Below are 17,070 nucleotides of genomic sequence, written 5' to 3'. Positions count from 1 at the left end.
TTTTTTTCTTTTAAAGATAGTTTCACTACAAGCTTTGTGTCACTGGCAATCATTGACATCCAGCGAGATGATAAAATTCAGTCTGGTCATTCAAGAACTCACAAACGCAAGCTCACAAAACAATGATGAGTTATGCAATTGCAAAGTGCTCTAATGCAACATTAACTACATGCAATCAACGATTTGGTACAGTATCCAAAGAGACATTACATTAAACATTAGGATCTCAAGAAAAAAGCAGCTTTTAAGTTTTCTGGTGCAAATTACTATGCTTCATCTTCTGATTTGGTGCCCCAAAGAAAGAGAGAGAGAAAGAAAGAAAGACAGAGAGAAAACAAAAAATAAAAGGCAGTGCTTGATTCTGGTGGATATGGCAAGTGAATGTTGGGGAAACAGCAAAAATTCAATGATGAATTTTATCTCAAAAACCTATTAACTAGCCAAAATCAGAGGGCACAGACATCTGTATAAACTGCATCCAATCAAAGGTCAACTTTGGAAATGTGTTTTTCAATTTAAGTAGGAAGTCTAAGAAGTTCTCTCACACTCTCCCTTCTCTATTTTTGAGAAGTAAAAGAGGCATTTTTGTAAGTAAACATCAAATCCTGGGGGCAAGATAAACCACTTGTGCCATCCCCTTGTAGTCTTTCGAAAACATCTACTTGCAGTGAAGAACTCCACATTTATCAGTAAGAAGCTTCCTTCATGCATACTCTTCCATCCAGTTTATTATTTGCTGCCTGAGAAAAGACCCTTCTGTTTTTCAGCATAAATCCTGCTTCCCAAATAATTAAGACAAATGAGGAGGTAGAAATACAGCGCTAAATTGCTTTCACAGCATCAGATTAATATTGTATACAGCACAAGTTTGTTAGTGTAAGTTTTCAATGCGATTACACATTCTTCCCTGTGATGGTAGCAACCCTTACAACAAGTGTGGGTCAGGAAACCATTCTTACACTGACGTTTACTGGTCAAACCCTTGTCATTAAATGCACCTTGCCTGCCCCATACAGAGTTTGTACTGCAAGAAGGCATATTAAAGAAAAGATTGTATTTCTGTGGCTTGCATTCTAATAACATGTGCCAGCCTATACCTACCGGTAAGCATTTTAAAGTAGCCAAAAAGGTCTGCATCAGTCCCAATGCCGGTGCTAAATGCCTGTTTGGTTTTTTTTTTTTTTTTTTTGTAAAAGCAGGAGAACAGAATTACTTTTAGATTATGAGAAAGTAAAATGTAATGGGCAGTGTTCTAAAATAAACCTCTCTTCTTCACTTTATTACGAAGTACTGAATGATAACAGCAATCAGAATGGAAAAGATAGCAAAAAGTGCAAGGATGACAGCAGCGCACACTTGGTCGCTCTGTGACCATTGTGTCCTTGTGGTTTGCACAGTGTCCTTGGTGCTTGCCGGTGGTTCAGTCCTCTGAGAGATGAATAGCACTGGGGCACTGTAGGGGCCTATCAGGTCCTGGTGACCTCCTATCTCTTGGCACTGGCGAATGGCACATGTGCGGAAACGGTATTCACAGTTCAGCTGGAGGCCCGTGTATCGGAACGACCAGTCCGGACCCTTATAAATCTGGCATTAAAGATAAAACAGATACATCTAATAAAAACGTCCTATGTACACATCTGTCTGGTTTATTTATGGGGGAAGTAACTGTAAAAAGGGGGACTTCTCACAAGTGTTTTCACCCATGCAAAAGAAAATGGACAAAAAGCTCACAAGTGCAATTTAAATGCCAGGTAAAGGCTTCAGTCCTTTTTGTGAAACCCAGGAGAAGTACTACAAGAGCTTCTACAGCATGGTGAGTACACACTGAATTAACTGTCAGAAGACCTGGTGTTGGTTTACTGACCACTTCCAATGTAAATACTACACCATGGGATGTAATCTACAATACTGCATCAGAGGATTTTAGGCAATTAACTCTGTATCAAGCTACTACATTAAGTCTAATCCAATGCAACATACTTTATTGTAGCTGCAGTATCCTGTGTTCAAAATACTATTCATTTATCCCAGTAACCACTGTTTCAGGAAAGCTCTAAGGAGTCTTCTCTGTGATTCTCAATTTCATCAGATCCTAAGACATAGATGACTTGTCAGGGTGTTTCTCCAAGGGTTTCCCAGTCATCTGGTTAATGTGAGTTCACACTGAGTGCCTAATTCAATGAAATCCAAATGCTGGTTTTTCAAATTTATTAATTTGCAGCTACATAAAGTCCCGTAGAAGCCAATGAAATCCCATCCCCATGCAGGTGCGATTTTCCATTTACAGGTGTATCAGTAGGTACTGAGCTATTAGGTGGGTAGTGCATTGATTTCTCTCTTTAAACCCCTTCACACCTCATTATCAGAATACAGAAATACCACATCATGCAGAAGTTTTCCTTGCAGTTATCATCCTTTAGACAGTATTTTGCAAATGCAAACTACCAACCATTCAATGAAAGAAGCAGGAAATCTCTTCCAATTTTGTTGTTTGAAGAGCTCTTGCTGTGCCTGTGGCTCCTCACAGACTTAGAAAGCCCTCTGACAGCCAAGGCAGCTGAGCTTTACTGGAACCTGTAACCTAGAGACTTTCCTTTCTCTCAAGAAATTGCTCTCACCCTGAGACAGGGCAGGTCATTGGGAGTGCAGCTTCCTCCAATTCTGATCATTTGTATCATGCGTTTGGTAGCAAGCAAACAGGGCACAGACACACACAGCCTATATAGAGTAGGCATGGGTGACTGGCCACAGCTACTTGTCCCCAGTTTCCTTGCCAGAAATTGCCCTCCCCTCAAACATGTTTGCTAGAGTTTTTATAGGGTCGCTTCCTAACCCCTGAAAAGCTTGACTGATGTATATAGCTCAAACAACAGATTACTAACTTATTTTGTCTTAATCATGTAGGGAGCAACGCATGAGCAACTTGGCTGATGGATCAGCGGGGAGAGGAGAGTGAAGTTTAGGCAGGGAAGTGGTAGTAAATAGCTTGTAGTGAACTTCCAGGACTTATTTTTTGTTCACATCAAAGAAAACTGTTACCATCATGTCTAAGTATCTTAAAGGCCACTTACATGGTGTTTACTTCTTGACTGTTCCAATTTTAAGTTTTGCAAACTCGTCTCCTCATTTTATTTTAATGCACTGTGCTGAACTGCTCTGGAGAGCAAAAAGGAATCATGCACCTCAGTCCACTCTGTTATTTTCAGGCTTAAAGTGTAACCTTTAGTTTCTTGTCCAGCTCATCTGGCTTTGAGCAATGCACATTGCTGATCACAGCCTGATTTGACTCCGTGTCAAGAAGCAGCACTGACCATACCTCAATTACAGATTTCATACTGCATTTCCAATTTTAAGGTTACCATAAAGAATATCCACATGGCAAGGTAACAAATACCTTGGAGTATGGTTCATTTTTTACTGAGAAATTTAACAAATGGACACAACAGACATAGCACTACACTAGGAAGTTATGAATTATGAAAATATTAAGGCATATAATCTGCCAAAGCACATGCAAAACTTACTTAGTACTGACCTGTAATAAAATTATAATAAACTAGAATTGTGTTTCCTTTCTGGAAGGAAACCTGATTGCTTAACAGTGTGAAACAGTTTCTAAGCCTGATTTCATGTCAGTTATCAGGCAGTTTATAGGGAAGCAAAATTAGCACTGCCCATCCTCTTTTAAATACAGACATATTTGTAGCTTGGGTTCCCAGCTGTATCTTTGGATAATCAAACCTGAAATTAAAACACACCCACAACTGCTTGACCCTTATAGTAACACAGCATGCCCTACTACTGAAATGGTCCTATGGTAAAAAACTAATCACTGAATTACATTAAAAGTTTCCCTACAGCTGAATGTCTACATTGCGTAAGTAGGGGCTCTTTCCTACCTGCGGTTCTCTGTACAGAAGTATGACTGTCAAAGTCAAAACTTCTATAATACTGCTTACTGCCTTCAGACAGCTCTTGGTGCAAAGAGAGCCCTTTGACCTTTTTCTCACAAGTCTCATTTTGGTACCACTGAGTGGATGTTTTCTTTTTTTTCAGTTTCCTGAAATTCCCTCACCACCTGAGGTGAGGTGCAACTTAGTGCAATGTTTATATTCCTTACGTCTTTTTTCTCTCTGACAATGGTTTTAGGAGGTACTACTTTTTATTACTTAGTAACAAAAAGTTAGCATGGTGCCTAAATCCATATTGTCAACACAATAATCTATAATCTAAACTAGTTACCACAAATACTAATGGAATTAAAATATAGTAACTGAAGCACATCATACCTGTTTGAATTCCGAGTCTTTTCCCACCATGACCTGAAGACAGTAGATAACGGGATCACCCTTCATGGGCTGCAGAACCTCCCATGTGATCTCACAAGTGTGATCATTTATCCTCTCTATTCTTGGCGCTGAAAGGAGCAAACAGAGGTGAAAGTGAGCTCTGCTTTCCCAATCACCTAACGCTGTTATGTTCTGACCACTTGTGAAATCCAGTATTCTATCTGCTATCTTGTCTCAGAGAAACGAAAGATTCAGATTCAAGTATGTTCTTCCTGCAACATTTTCTGGAACAACAACTAACAATTCACACAGGTCTCTATTGCTTGTTTAGGTATCATCCAACAGAAAGCACTGCACGTGTGTATCATATGCAAAAGAACCCCAACCAACCCATAGCTGCTATGCTTAAAATTATACTAAACATTGTAGGAAGAATTTTCACCTCACCTTACTGTAACAGCCTGGTCACTCTCTCCTGCTAAGCAATGATTCTAAGAAAAAAACCTTCCCATGTCAAAGAACTCATTAAATCCCACCTCTCTCATTTTTTGAGCGAATATTTTAGAAGCTTTAGGCAATGAAGGAACATTTCCTTGCTGTCCCTACCTGCATCTGGAAAAGGGCTTAGCATCTTAAATACCCCACATACAACATAACTCTAAAACCAACTTGTCATCCCCTCATCCCCCAAATGAAGAAAGAAGCACCTTTACCTTTCAAGGCAGCTGGAACAGATTTGGGAGTAGTGAAAATGTATTCTTGAGAAAGGGGACCTTCACCAGCTTCATTACATGCCTGAATACAAAATTTGTATGATGTTGACTCACTGAGCCTTTGTACTTTGTATGTATGACATGGTCCTCTGTATAAGGATACAAACCTGGAAACGGAAAGAGTAGCTTATTTTAAACACAGAAAGGACCTCCAAAGAAGCTACAGTTTAGTCATGAAATCTATTCCCATAATTTCCCAGAATCTAATGAGAAGCACAGAAATATTTATTGCAGAGTTAAACGGTGTTCTGGCATTACTACACAACAATAAGCTTGTTTTCCAGGGCCAAGTTTTTATTTCTCATGTCTTTGAAATAAAAATCTCTTTTACACAAAGAGTACTACAGATTGTGTCTGGGCAAAATGATCCTGAGCATTTTCAGAAACCCTTCTGCACTTAAGCCAATGGGAAAGGACAGCAGCTCTCTCAGCAAGCTGCGTACACTGCTTTTTTTTTTGGCCATCTAGTTCCTCAGCATCTTTAGCTTTTCAAAATTAGGTAATTACATTTTAGCTTTTTGCCCCTTTGCAAATCTCCCTTACTACTAAGAAGGGGTCATGGATACAACTGCTCTTGCACATCATTGTCAGAGATGGGTGACTGATGAAGCTCACTCAGACCTGCAGAGGAGGCCAGAGTCACACTTGCAGCACACACCAAGTCCTATTGTGGGAGCTTTGTAGACCGGCCACTCTCCTTCATGTTCTAATTCTTGCACAGACTGATCATGGCAGCTCTCATTCGATTTTCAATTTTGGTATCCCCAGGACACAAGTTCATCTCTTCCTGCAGAGGTTATCTTCTACTTCAACTTTTTCTTTTCTTTTACATTTAAAACAGATAGTACCTGCACCTACCTAGTCTCTAGTAATGGTAATGAATTTCTTTCCAGTTAAGAGTCTAATTTCTTTTCCTCACTGCAGAGCAAATTCACCTAGTAGATGTCTTGTCTTGCTGTCAAACTAAAGCTACTCAGAGATTCAGACGCAGTACACAGTGTGGAACTACTGTTCATTTTACCATTTAGGCAAGGGTACTTGCTGTACCATCTCAGCTTACGTTCCGATTTAACATGAGAGAAAGGATCCCTTAAAATAATACATTGTACTATATGAGTTTATTTTCCACTAAAAATAAGTGCATATACAGACAACAGAGAGGAAAGAATTCACCCCTTCCACTATTAAGTATATAAAATCCACAAGACTGATTAGACTTGATACTTTGACAAAACACTTGACCAAATGTGAGAAAGAAAAGCGTGCTGGTATGAAACATTTCATTAAACTCTTCATACTGAATTATAAATAAAAACTATGAAGTTTTTGATCTTGTACTTCCCAGCATGGAACACTAGAGCCCTTCTGGCCTTGCCAGATGAGATGTTTTTCTATGTCTGTGGTAAATTCAGCAAAGCATATAGAATTTTGCCCTTTGCTGCCATCTCCCAAGCATCAGACCACAGTGACACAGGGCAGATTAAAAGGATGCCAAAACCAACCTTCCGTTCTTATCCTCCATTTGAAGGTGATACTGAATGGAGTCAGTTAGTGCTTTTGCAGTTCCCTCTCCCCACTTCAGCTTGAGAGTCTGAGAACTGTACGCAGCACATTCCAGTCGAGGTGGATCTGGAGGAAGAGGCTTTGTTTTCAGTTTTATGGTGTGGCTGAAAGGACCTGCTCCGAGACTGTTCAGGGCTTGAATTCGTACTCTGGTATTTTAAAAGAGAGAATAAATTAACTTGAAATTAGATTCTGAAAAATAACTGGTCATTGCCATCATTCACATTCAAGAGAGAACAATGGTACCAAATAGATGGTACTTCCTACAGTGAAGACCAATATTACGGTTTGACAGACTGTCATGAGTATGCAGGAGTGTCACTTTTCTTGCCACAGTTTAAGGAGCTAGATTGACCCAAAATAAAAATTTGTTAGCATATCTGCATCATTCACATTAGTGAAAAGACATAAAAACTCTCTCAGCCACTTCAAGAGCGGTCCAACTTCCTGACCCTGCAGGCTTTGTACCAAAATTTTTTATAGCCACGTTGGAAAGATGAGGGAAGGTGAAACAAACCCCACCTCCAAAACAAATGAATCCTTATCTTTGGCTATTATATGAGGTGAGCTCAAGGATGACTACAGGGAAGTTTTACGTGCGTTCTGGAATGGTTCTGAACTGTGTGATAATAAAGTCATGGTGCCCAGCCACCTCTGTTGCTCTTTTCACTAGTAACACATCTCTGGGTGCTGCAAACACAAGCTAACTTGGTTCTGCTTTGAAAGGGAGAGGGGGAAACTAGAAGTCAAAGGACACATGGCTGAGGGGTTTGTAGAACTCAAAATTCAGGGATTTTTTTTTTGATAGTCCATGTAAAACAATGCTGGCATTAGGTTTACACAAGTAAGAATTAAAAGGATTAGCTAGTAAATTAATTTCTAAAAATAAAAAAGCAGAAAACAGAAATCTGAGGCTCTTTGCATATCTCACAGGTAGCCACAGAGAACAAAGTGAGCCAATGAACATTTGCTTGCCTAAAACATCTAGGTAACTGTATCTAGGTAACTGAAAAAAAGTAATCACAGTAATTACATTGTGCAGCTGTCAATCACACAATTTCAAAATATTGAAACACAAATGTGTGCAGGCTTATGAATAAATGTTTCTCCTTCACTACAGTAATATTTAACATTATGATAATGTATTATAGCACAGAACTAAGGTTAATATATGCAATGTTTTCTATAAAAGCACTTCTGTAAGTAGAATCTTAGAATAGAATCACAGAATGGTTTGGGTTGGAAAGGGCCTTAAAGATCATCTAGCTCCAACCCCACTCCCTCGGGGCTGGAACTAGATGGAACAAGATGGAACATGGTCCCTAGTGGAGGGGACACCTTTCACTAGACCAGGTTGCTCAAAGCCCTATCCAACCTGGCCTTTGCACAGAACTACCTCTGCAATAGAAGCTCCTGCTTTTTATAGCTTGTTGACACAGAAAGCAGTGGCTCTTCAAATTGCCAGCATTAATGTTAAATACTTGTAAGGCTGTCAAGTAGCTGTGTAGGGCATACCTGTAGGTAGTATCTGGCTGTAAGCCATCTATAAAATAGTTCAGAACCTTCCCAACAGTTATTGGCTGCTTATCTCCAAAGTCTATGCTGTAGCCAAGGATTTCAGATCCGTGGTCACAAGGCTCTTCCCAGCTTATAGCAAGGCATGTGGAAGGAGAATAGTGTGGACTTTCAACTTCATCTTCACTTAGTCCCTGAAGACAAGTCACAACTGCAGGTACAGAGGCTGGAGTCATACATGCCACTACTTCACTGAAAGGGCCTGCACCTGCAACATTCACCGCCTGCAAAGGCAAAGGAGACCACATTTTTATGGGAGGGCCAATTCCCTTTTCCAGATTTCACTAACAATAGTTTTAAGTCTTTACCTGAACCCTGCAATAGTAAATAGTGGCAGGCAAAAGCCCTTTCATTTCACAGCAGAGCCCAGGCCCACAATAGGACATCTGCATGCATCCTTCCACACCGCCCCATTCCAGGCGATACTCCGTGACATCAGCTCCATTACTCACTGGAACCTTTAAAATGGATATAAATAGTTAGAAGTTAAATTCACTGACCGAAAAAAACCCCAAATCAACCAAATTCATCACATCTATATGGTCTTTTCCACAGATATGTTATCCTCCCACTTCTTTGCTGATTTTTAATTTAAATCCCCCAACAGAAATCTTTTTAGCTTATGAAGAAAACAGAAGAAAAACACTGCTGCTGTTTCAGATTAAATACTCAGAGACAGCAATCATAGCAAGATGCAGAAAATAATTGCTCCAAAGCATGTTTTTTTCTTTACCCTTTTCTTGAAAGACGAGTATTTGCTACTTTCAGCACCAAACTATATGCAGGTAAGTGACTGAATACAAACATTTCAAAGGATGACATTTGATGCTCCTCAGCTGTGACTGATACGGACTCCACTCCTCTCACTCACAATGAGATGTGTTTGGTGATAAAACTAATGCAGCTGTGGATGGCCGTGCAGCTGTTAGTGAGGATGGGGTCATTTCTTAATGTTACCACTGTTGCTGCTGTAGATCTAACAGAGTTCACCTTAACAGCAGTAGGAAAATACAAGTCAAAAAATGCACGGATGAAAACAAAAGGAGGGGCAGCATTTGATATGCTGAAGGTATGGCTACCAGAGGAACTTCCACAGGCAGGATGTGATATAAACTTCAGGAAGTTCAACTAAGACAACGGCAAACACAAAGTCCTGGACCTGGGACAGAACAGTACTGGCTGAGGAGCAACTCCACCAAAAGAAGAACCCATATGTCCTGGTGAGAAAGTTGCATGTGAGTCAATAGTATGTGTCTGATGAAGGCAAACTATGTACTGGCTGTATTAGCAAAAGAACAGCAAGAAGGCTAAAAGGAGTAATGGTTCCCCTCTACTCAGCACTTGTGAGGCTGCATCTTTAGTGCTGTGTCCCATCTTGGGCTCCCCAGTATAAGGTAGACATTGACATAATGGTGTAAGCCAAATAAAAGGCCACTAAAGGGGACTGCAATGAAAAACAAAGGTAAAGATTATTTGGTACCAACATGACAGGCAAAGGGGAGATCTTACTGCTGCCTTAAATTACTGACTGGTAGGGTACAAAGATGATGATGACAAATTCTTGGAAGTGGCACAGTGACAAGAAGCAAGAGTCATGACTTGTACTAAACGATATTTTGAGTAGACATAAAGGAAAAAAATTCTACAGCTTGAGAGTTTGGCTGGAGGCAGCTTTATGAGGCTGCAGAATCTTCATCTTTAGAGATAAGTTAAACTTGATGGGACAAGGCACTGAGAAACCTGACTTAAATTTAAAGTTAGCTCTGCTTTGACCAGAAGGCTGAAATAAATGACATCTAGAGGTCCGCTCGTACCTTAGATACTCTGTGATTGTATAAAACAGACATCTAACATTGGTCAAATTAATCCTACCTAAACATTGTGACATTGCCTTGTAGACATTAAAGGAGAGCTCCTCTGTCACACCCATCAGGTGTGTTTCCATTAGGAAACATCAATTCTACCTTCCAGGTAATATAGTTGAATCTTTTGGGGTTTTCTCTATACAGTTCTGTAAATCAAATATTCCACTCCATCTCGAGCCACTAAAAAGCTGTGTTTAAACAATATTCTCAGACAGATTCTTCCTTTCTACAAGCTTAATTTTTATCTACTGCATCTTTTTAATCAGATCTCTAAATACTATGGGTTTATAGGAGACTTTTGCTGCATTATTTCTGATGTAGTAATATAAAATTAAATCATCTTATAAAACTAGCAAATGCAGAATAATCAATTTTAATATGTGTATATATTAGCTCTGAGGAAAGATAAGTACATTAAAGAGCCTGCACCACTCAGAAATGCAGTGCTGCAGTTATGGTGAATTCTTAAAAGAACAAAGATCTCAAGTACCTGCAGGCTTGAGATCTGCGGGTACACATATGACAGGTATATATCTGCAGGTATATATATGACAACTTACAGCTGTCATGTATAATGGTATGATGAATGACTAAGGTTTTACCTACCGAGTATCAGATAATCAGTTAAGTATGTTTAAAAATGTGACTAGAATACAGTCTTCAGCTTTTAAAGTTGAAAACATAGAAGACAATCATGTTAAGATAGGTGCAACGTGGCATTCTTACCTCCCATGACACCTGAGCACATGCAGCAGATCTGCATGCCACTTGAGGGGGCCTGCACTGATCTGGTGATCCAGGTGCTGTAGTTATTTCACATTTTTCCGAGTAAGGTCCAAACTATTAAAAATGGAATTGACAGAAACAAATTGTAAAAATAAAATTACTACTTTTTAAGTTAAGAGTTTACCATAGTTGGAACACAGAATCACAGAATGTAATACTGAAACTTTGCATTACTTGCTTATAAAATAAATATTTGTGGAATGTGGATTCAGGATTTATTTCAGTATTTGACTATTCTCCAAAATAGCTTAAGAATCTTCTCTACAGCAAATGCAATCAGAATAAATCTGAAATTTCAAACTCTCAAGCAAAACAGGAAAGTGACATCCAAATCCTTATTTTGAAATTATGTGATGGCTGCACTGTAAATCACACAATTTGTAATTGCCTATTTATATCTATCTCAAAGAAATAAAGAATTAAAAAAATGCCTGAGCTATAAACCACTCTTAGTAGAGGGTGGGTAAGAAGTGAGGTCAATGCTTTAAAGCCTCAAGTTATAGACTTGTCCACGAACAGCAACTGGTTTTGATAGTCCTTATGAAGAGAATGTTATTGAACAAATGCAAGCAGCCCTGCCTGCCTCTCTGTCTTCAAGTAAGGACTTTGGAAACATAATTAAATACAGCTTGTTCTACAGCAACAGTTGATTTAAACACATTTAATATTCCAAATAGAGAAAATAGAACATGTACTCAGAAGTTAAACTAAATATACAAAAAAGAGCTACAAAACGCTAATAATTATGTTCTAGAACACCAACAGCGGTAAAAATAAAGGTCAATTTACAAAGCTGTATACAGAAAATAATTTACTACCTTACTTCACATGAGAACATTAAAGTTGCAACAATGCTTTGATAAAGTACTTATCATTTCCTAACCATTTCCCAATGCTATTATTCAGATACAAGACATAATGAGTTATTTTCCATTCATCTAAACCCCTCTTTATTATAAACGGATGTTTAACTGTCTGTTCCCACATAACAATAAGCCATGTGGATCAGATGACTCTACATCAGGAAATCCTAATTTAAAATTGTTGTTAAATGTTTCTTTTAAAAGAGAAGATCCTTATTAGTGATTACAGTTTCTGGAACTAATTTCATTCCAGACTGTCTCCTTACCCCAGCCTTGTTAGCTGCTCGCAGTCTGAAGTTGTATGTCCTCCCTGGAAGAAGGCTGCCTACTGTGCATTCAACATCAGAGCCCTGGTAAACCTCTCTGTGTTCATCTGTTTCTGTATGACACATTTCCAGACCATAGCAGGTAATGGGTGAACCACCATCTACTTGAGGTGGTCCTGAAAGTCAGAAAGAATGAAAAACTCATTTAATTTTAACACATAACACATTTGTATACCTTACACTCACTAACAGTTGTAATAGAATTACCCCAGCGCAGCTGAATTTCTCTTGCTCTTGGTCTACCCTGTAGCCTTGGAGGCTGGCATGGGCCAGGAACCACTGCTGGTGTCTGCACCAGTAAAGAATCAGATGCCTACAAAGGAAAGATAGATTAATGAAGGGGCCAGAACAAGCACTATCTATTATGGCACAAGTAAAGGCAAATAATTGAGTCAGAATCAGAATCTTCCATTTTATGAGCTACATCTTCATATACATGAAGATGCTTAAGTGATCTCGTATGTATTTCTCATAATACCTATATAAAACATGCTACAGGAATCACACAATATGCAAAATTAACTTTTGCTTTCGTGTTTTGGTACACATGCAAGGAGTAGAAATAAAAACTGGTTAATTATCAGCACAAACCTAGGATAGATGCTTGAAATACGAAAATGTAAACTCATTCTCTTTTCCAACAGAGTGCAGTTTAATGATTTCTAAAACTTTAAGGGTTGTATACTTTTTGTACAAGAACCTCTCAGAGAGCAAAAGTGGGCAGAAATGTCAATCAGAAGAGACTGAAAAACACTGAAATTTCAACTTTTTCATTGCTTAATAATACCTGATGTGTAACAAACCACCTCTGATTTGAAACCCATGCAAAAATACATAGCATACCAAGCAGCAGATGGCACTGACTATTCTGCATAAAGACAGAAGTGAGTCAGTGTGTGGTAATTAGCTTCAGTGTGATACAGAACAAATGTTAGTTGGTAAGCCTTTTAGTTTACAGAAGAGATGCATTTTAGAGTCTCATTTCACAACTGCTTTCTACATATGTTCCAGAAGAGTGGGTTGGAAGCTCTGCTGCTTTTCAGTTCTTTTGAAATGTACTGTTGCACTGAACAACTGATGCTACTTAAAAAGTAGAATGTTTCTCATGAGGCATATGTCCATGACAAGCTACAGAAAGTTTAATTACATATTTCTTCACTATTCCTCTGTGGATTTCTGACACCTTCATAAAGTATCTGGACTTTCTGAAAGCTATTGGCTCTTTGGTACTCAAATAATGTTTATTCTAAGCTAATGGAATAGGGTTGGGCTGAGGGGAAGGAGGTTGGCAGCGCAAAAGTCTCCGAAGACATATATGCATTTGTGGTTAGGAGACTGGAAGTTAGGAGACTGCCTTCCCCCTTTCCCTGCACAACAGCAAGCTTAGCTCTGGTAACAGGGAAAGCACCACAGCTGAGCCAGCACTGAAGGGGTTCAGATTTATTCTTAAGACAAGGTAGCTGTGGGCAAGGCTCTCTTTGCAGGAGACTTCTATGTTGAGGAAGAACACATAGAAAAGGGAGGCTGGGGAAGAAATGGCAAACAGCAAGAATGCAAGGCTGTAAGATTTTCAGGAGATCAGCTTGACGGTGAAGCCCTGCTGCAAGTGTGCAGAGAACCAGGGCTGGCTTTGTTACACTTGCTGTTGGGAAGAAAAGAGAATACTGTGTGAAATTGTGGCACTGAATGCTAAACTACACCACAGAAGGGACAGTGCAAATGTGTATGTAATGTATATATATGAGGCAGCAGGGCAGGGCACACCAGACTGGCTGAGAATACTGAAAAGTAGGGTTATGTAAACATTTTGACTGTGCCTGAGACAGCATGTGAAGAGACTATGGAGCACAACCTTGTAAAGCCAGAGGAAAAACTGTCCTCCCCTGGCTGCTGGCCTGACTTGCCTGCTCAGGCAGGGTACTCATCACATAGAAAACATTAAATTAGCACTGCTGTCTTGGGTTAGGCCTTAAGTAATGACATTACATCACTGCATCACACAGGAAAAGACATAGTATCTATTTTTGTAAATAAGAAAAATCACTTTAAACAAAATACAATATGTATTTCTTTAAAAAATGGGCAGAAACTTGAAATACTGTGCATCAATACTTGAAGTTTTTTAAGGTACTACTTATGGCCATTTTGTTAGGCTCTTCTGTACAATATTTGCTGATTAACTACAGGATCAGATTTTCTTTTAAGAGTGAAAAATTTTATTTAATAAAAATATTGGCTCATATTACCAAGCTTTGTCCTCCTTCCCCAACGCAATATACACGTAACCGATAGGAACAGCCAGGATTTAGTCGGTCACACACATGTTCCCTAGCAGCTCCACTGTATATTGTCTCCCATTTGTTTCCTGAAAGGTTAGGAATAAGAATGCAATGAACCAAGGTGTAATTTGCCACACTTCAGCACCAGCCACAGCAGGGATCCTAGCTTCCCTAAGTGTGTGCCTGATGTTTATAAAAAAAAAATTAAGGCTTGCTTTGAGTTTCCTGGACAAATATCCAATCATTTCATAAAGAGAGTTTCCCAGGTAAATTTGTGTAGATCTGCTGAAATATCTTCCTTATTCACATTAACTAGGAGAGAATTTACTTTTAATGAAGAAGTTACTACTGGACTAGGAAGCACATTCACACATAATAACCACATAAACAGGAAAGCTACAAATGCAAAGTTTTCCATGGAAAAGAAACTTTTAATGACAGCATTAATTTTGCAGACAGTAACTACAGTTTACAATCGATAAAGCTTGTTCCTGAAGCACTGGAGAAGTATGAACCTTCATTCTCTCTCTCTTTCTCTCTCTCTTCCAGTCTTACCAGCTTGATGAATGATGGGGAGAGGAGTAGATACTTTTTATCATGACTTAAGCAAATCTTTTGAGTGTTAGAATCATAGAATTGTTATGGTTGGAAGGGACCTCAAGGATCATCCAGTTCCAACCCCCTGCCACGGGTACGGACACCTTCCATTAGACCTGGTTGCTCAAAGCCCTGTCCAAGCCTGGCCTTGAAGACTTCCAGAGAGATATAGACTTCACAGGAGAGGTCTTTGTGGCCCTCCTCCGGACTCGCTCCAGGAGGAGCTCTTGTGTTGGGGGCCCAGAGCTGGACACAGTACTGCAGGTAGGGTCCCACAAGAGGAGAGCAGAGGGGCAGAATCACCTCCTTCAGCCTGCTGATCATGCTCCTTTTGATGTGGCTCAGGATACCTTTGGCTTTCTGGCCTGCAAGCACACAGTCAGCTCACTTGCGCTCGCAGCCCAGAAAGCCAGCCGTATCCTGGGCTGCATCAAGAGAAGCGTGACCAGCAGGTCGAAGGAAGTGATTCTGCCCCTCTACTCTGCTCTCGTGAGACCTCACTTGGAGTATTGTGTGCAGTTCTGGTGTCCTCAACATAAAAAGGACATGGAACTGTTGGAACAAGTCCAGAGGAGGGCCACGAGGATGATCAGGGGACTGGAGCACCTCCCGTATGAAGGTAGGCTGAGAAAGTTGGGGCTGTTCAGCCTGGAGAAGAGAAGGTTGTGTGGAGACCTCATAGCAGCCTTCCCAGTATCTGAAGGGGGCCTACAAGGATGCTGGGGGGGGACTATTGATCAGGGACTGTAGTGACAGGACAAGGGGTAACGGGCTCAAACTTAAACAGGGGAAGTTTAGATTGGATATAAGGAAGAAATTCTTTACTGTGAGGGTGGTGAGGCACTGGAATGGGTTGCCCAGGGAGGCTGTGAGTGCTCCATCCTTGGCAGTGTTCAAGGCCACGCTGGATGAGGCCTTGGGTGGCATGGTTTAGTGTGAGGTGTCCCTGCCCATGGCAGGGGGGTTGGAACTAGATGATCTTAAGGTCCTTTCCAACCCTAACTATTCTATGATTCTCAATGTGACTGTGTTTCTGAATTTATAAGGTTACTTAAGAGGTCTAGATTTTAAAATAATTTAGCTGGATAGCTTCATGCCCAGTTTAAAATACTGTTAATTTCCTTTCTGTATGAAAGAACAGAAAGGCAAATAGCAGAAACAGTTACTTCAACAGTATTATTGTTCTCCTTTAATAATGATAAATGGAGCACTAGTTTTCCTTTCGTCTACCACACGCATCCAACTGTTTTCTCACCCTAAAATGTGTGATTTCATTTCCAAAACAAAATACGCCTCATTAATAAGTAAAACATGGAGCACCTCTTTTGACAGTTTTGAGGCATTTTCTAAGGCAGAAAAAAAAAGAACCTCCTGAAGACAAGCACCAACACCCTTGATTTTTTTAATGGCAGTCCCTTGCAATACCTTTCCCTATCATAATACACATTTTACTCTTCCCACAGGCACACATATACAGGGAAAAAAAGCCCACAGGTGAATGCCAACATATGCTCCTAATACTTACCATTTAAGCCTTCAGACATTTCTACAACATATGTGTTTATTGCTGCTCCTCCATTGTCTTTTGGCGGATCTATAAAAAACCAGCAATATTACAACTAAGTGAGGTAAATTCAATGGTTTTGTAGCTTTTGAAGAAAATTTACAAAAGGCAAAATCAACAGCTGACTGGAGATGGGTGCTTATTTAGACAAATAGCATCCTAGTTCAGGATAGCTGCAAATGACTCAAATTCTCCTGTATATGAAGCTGCCAGCTCACAACCCTATCACATACTCTACAGATGAAGAGTGTCAAGCGAATCAAGCACCCTGGAGATGCCACAGCAAATGTTTCAGTTAGTCTGACATGTTCTGGAAGGCTGCTTGATTATGGTTTCAGAGACATAGTTCCTAATGGTCCTGTAATTTGAACTGCATATAGGAAAAGATTATCATACTGATTTGCATATAAGAATATTTCAAAATGATTTAAGGACGGGATTTTAAAAATCTAAATAGTGTGGGAGGGAACAGGAGTCATGAGTTTCTGAAACTTCATCTCTGAATTTTTAATACATCACTACAAATTGAGTGCACTACCCTCCCTGGTATAATATTCATGTACAAGATATGAATCTACAGACCTCTATCT

The 17,070-nt window shown here is 39.7% G+C and overlaps 1 protein-coding gene across 9 annotated transcripts in view; it reads right to left on the bottom strand.

Annotated features, from left to right (window-relative positions):
- Positions 1-1,250: 1,250 nt before the first annotated feature.
- FNDC3A (fibronectin type III domain containing 3A) overlaps positions 1,251-17,070 on the bottom strand; it is a 118,547-nt gene continuing 102,727 nt past the window's right edge. For all 9 annotated transcript variants that reach the window (XM_080613263.1, XM_080613259.1, XM_080613260.1 and 6 more), the window contains 11 exons: positions 16,442-16,510; positions 14,287-14,405; positions 12,248-12,353; positions 11,981-12,156; positions 10,792-10,905; positions 8,509-8,658; positions 8,141-8,424; positions 6,565-6,774; positions 5,003-5,169; positions 4,290-4,417; positions 1,251-1,584 (listed from right to left, as the gene is read on the bottom strand). In XM_080613263.1, coding sequence (XP_080469389.1) covers positions 1,273-1,584; positions 4,290-4,417; positions 5,003-5,169; positions 6,565-6,774; positions 8,141-8,424; positions 8,509-8,658; positions 10,792-10,905; positions 11,981-12,156; positions 12,248-12,353; positions 14,287-14,405; positions 16,442-16,510 — 1,835 coding nt within the window. In that variant the 3' untranslated portion in view covers positions 1,251-1,272. The remainder of the gene's footprint in view (positions 1,585-4,289; positions 4,418-5,002; positions 5,170-6,564; positions 6,775-8,140; positions 8,425-8,508; positions 8,659-10,791; positions 10,906-11,980; positions 12,157-12,247; positions 12,354-14,286; positions 14,406-16,441; positions 16,511-17,070) is intronic.

The sequence above is a fragment of the Psittacula echo genome (genome assembly GCF_963264785.1).
Source record: "Psittacula echo genome assembly, chromosome: 3".
Classification (NCBI taxonomy): Eukaryota; Metazoa; Chordata; class Aves; order Psittaciformes; family Psittacidae; genus Psittacula; species Psittacula echo.
The sequence above is the reverse complement of the archived record's forward strand: the minus strand, read 5'-3'. Positions and strand labels throughout refer to the sequence as shown.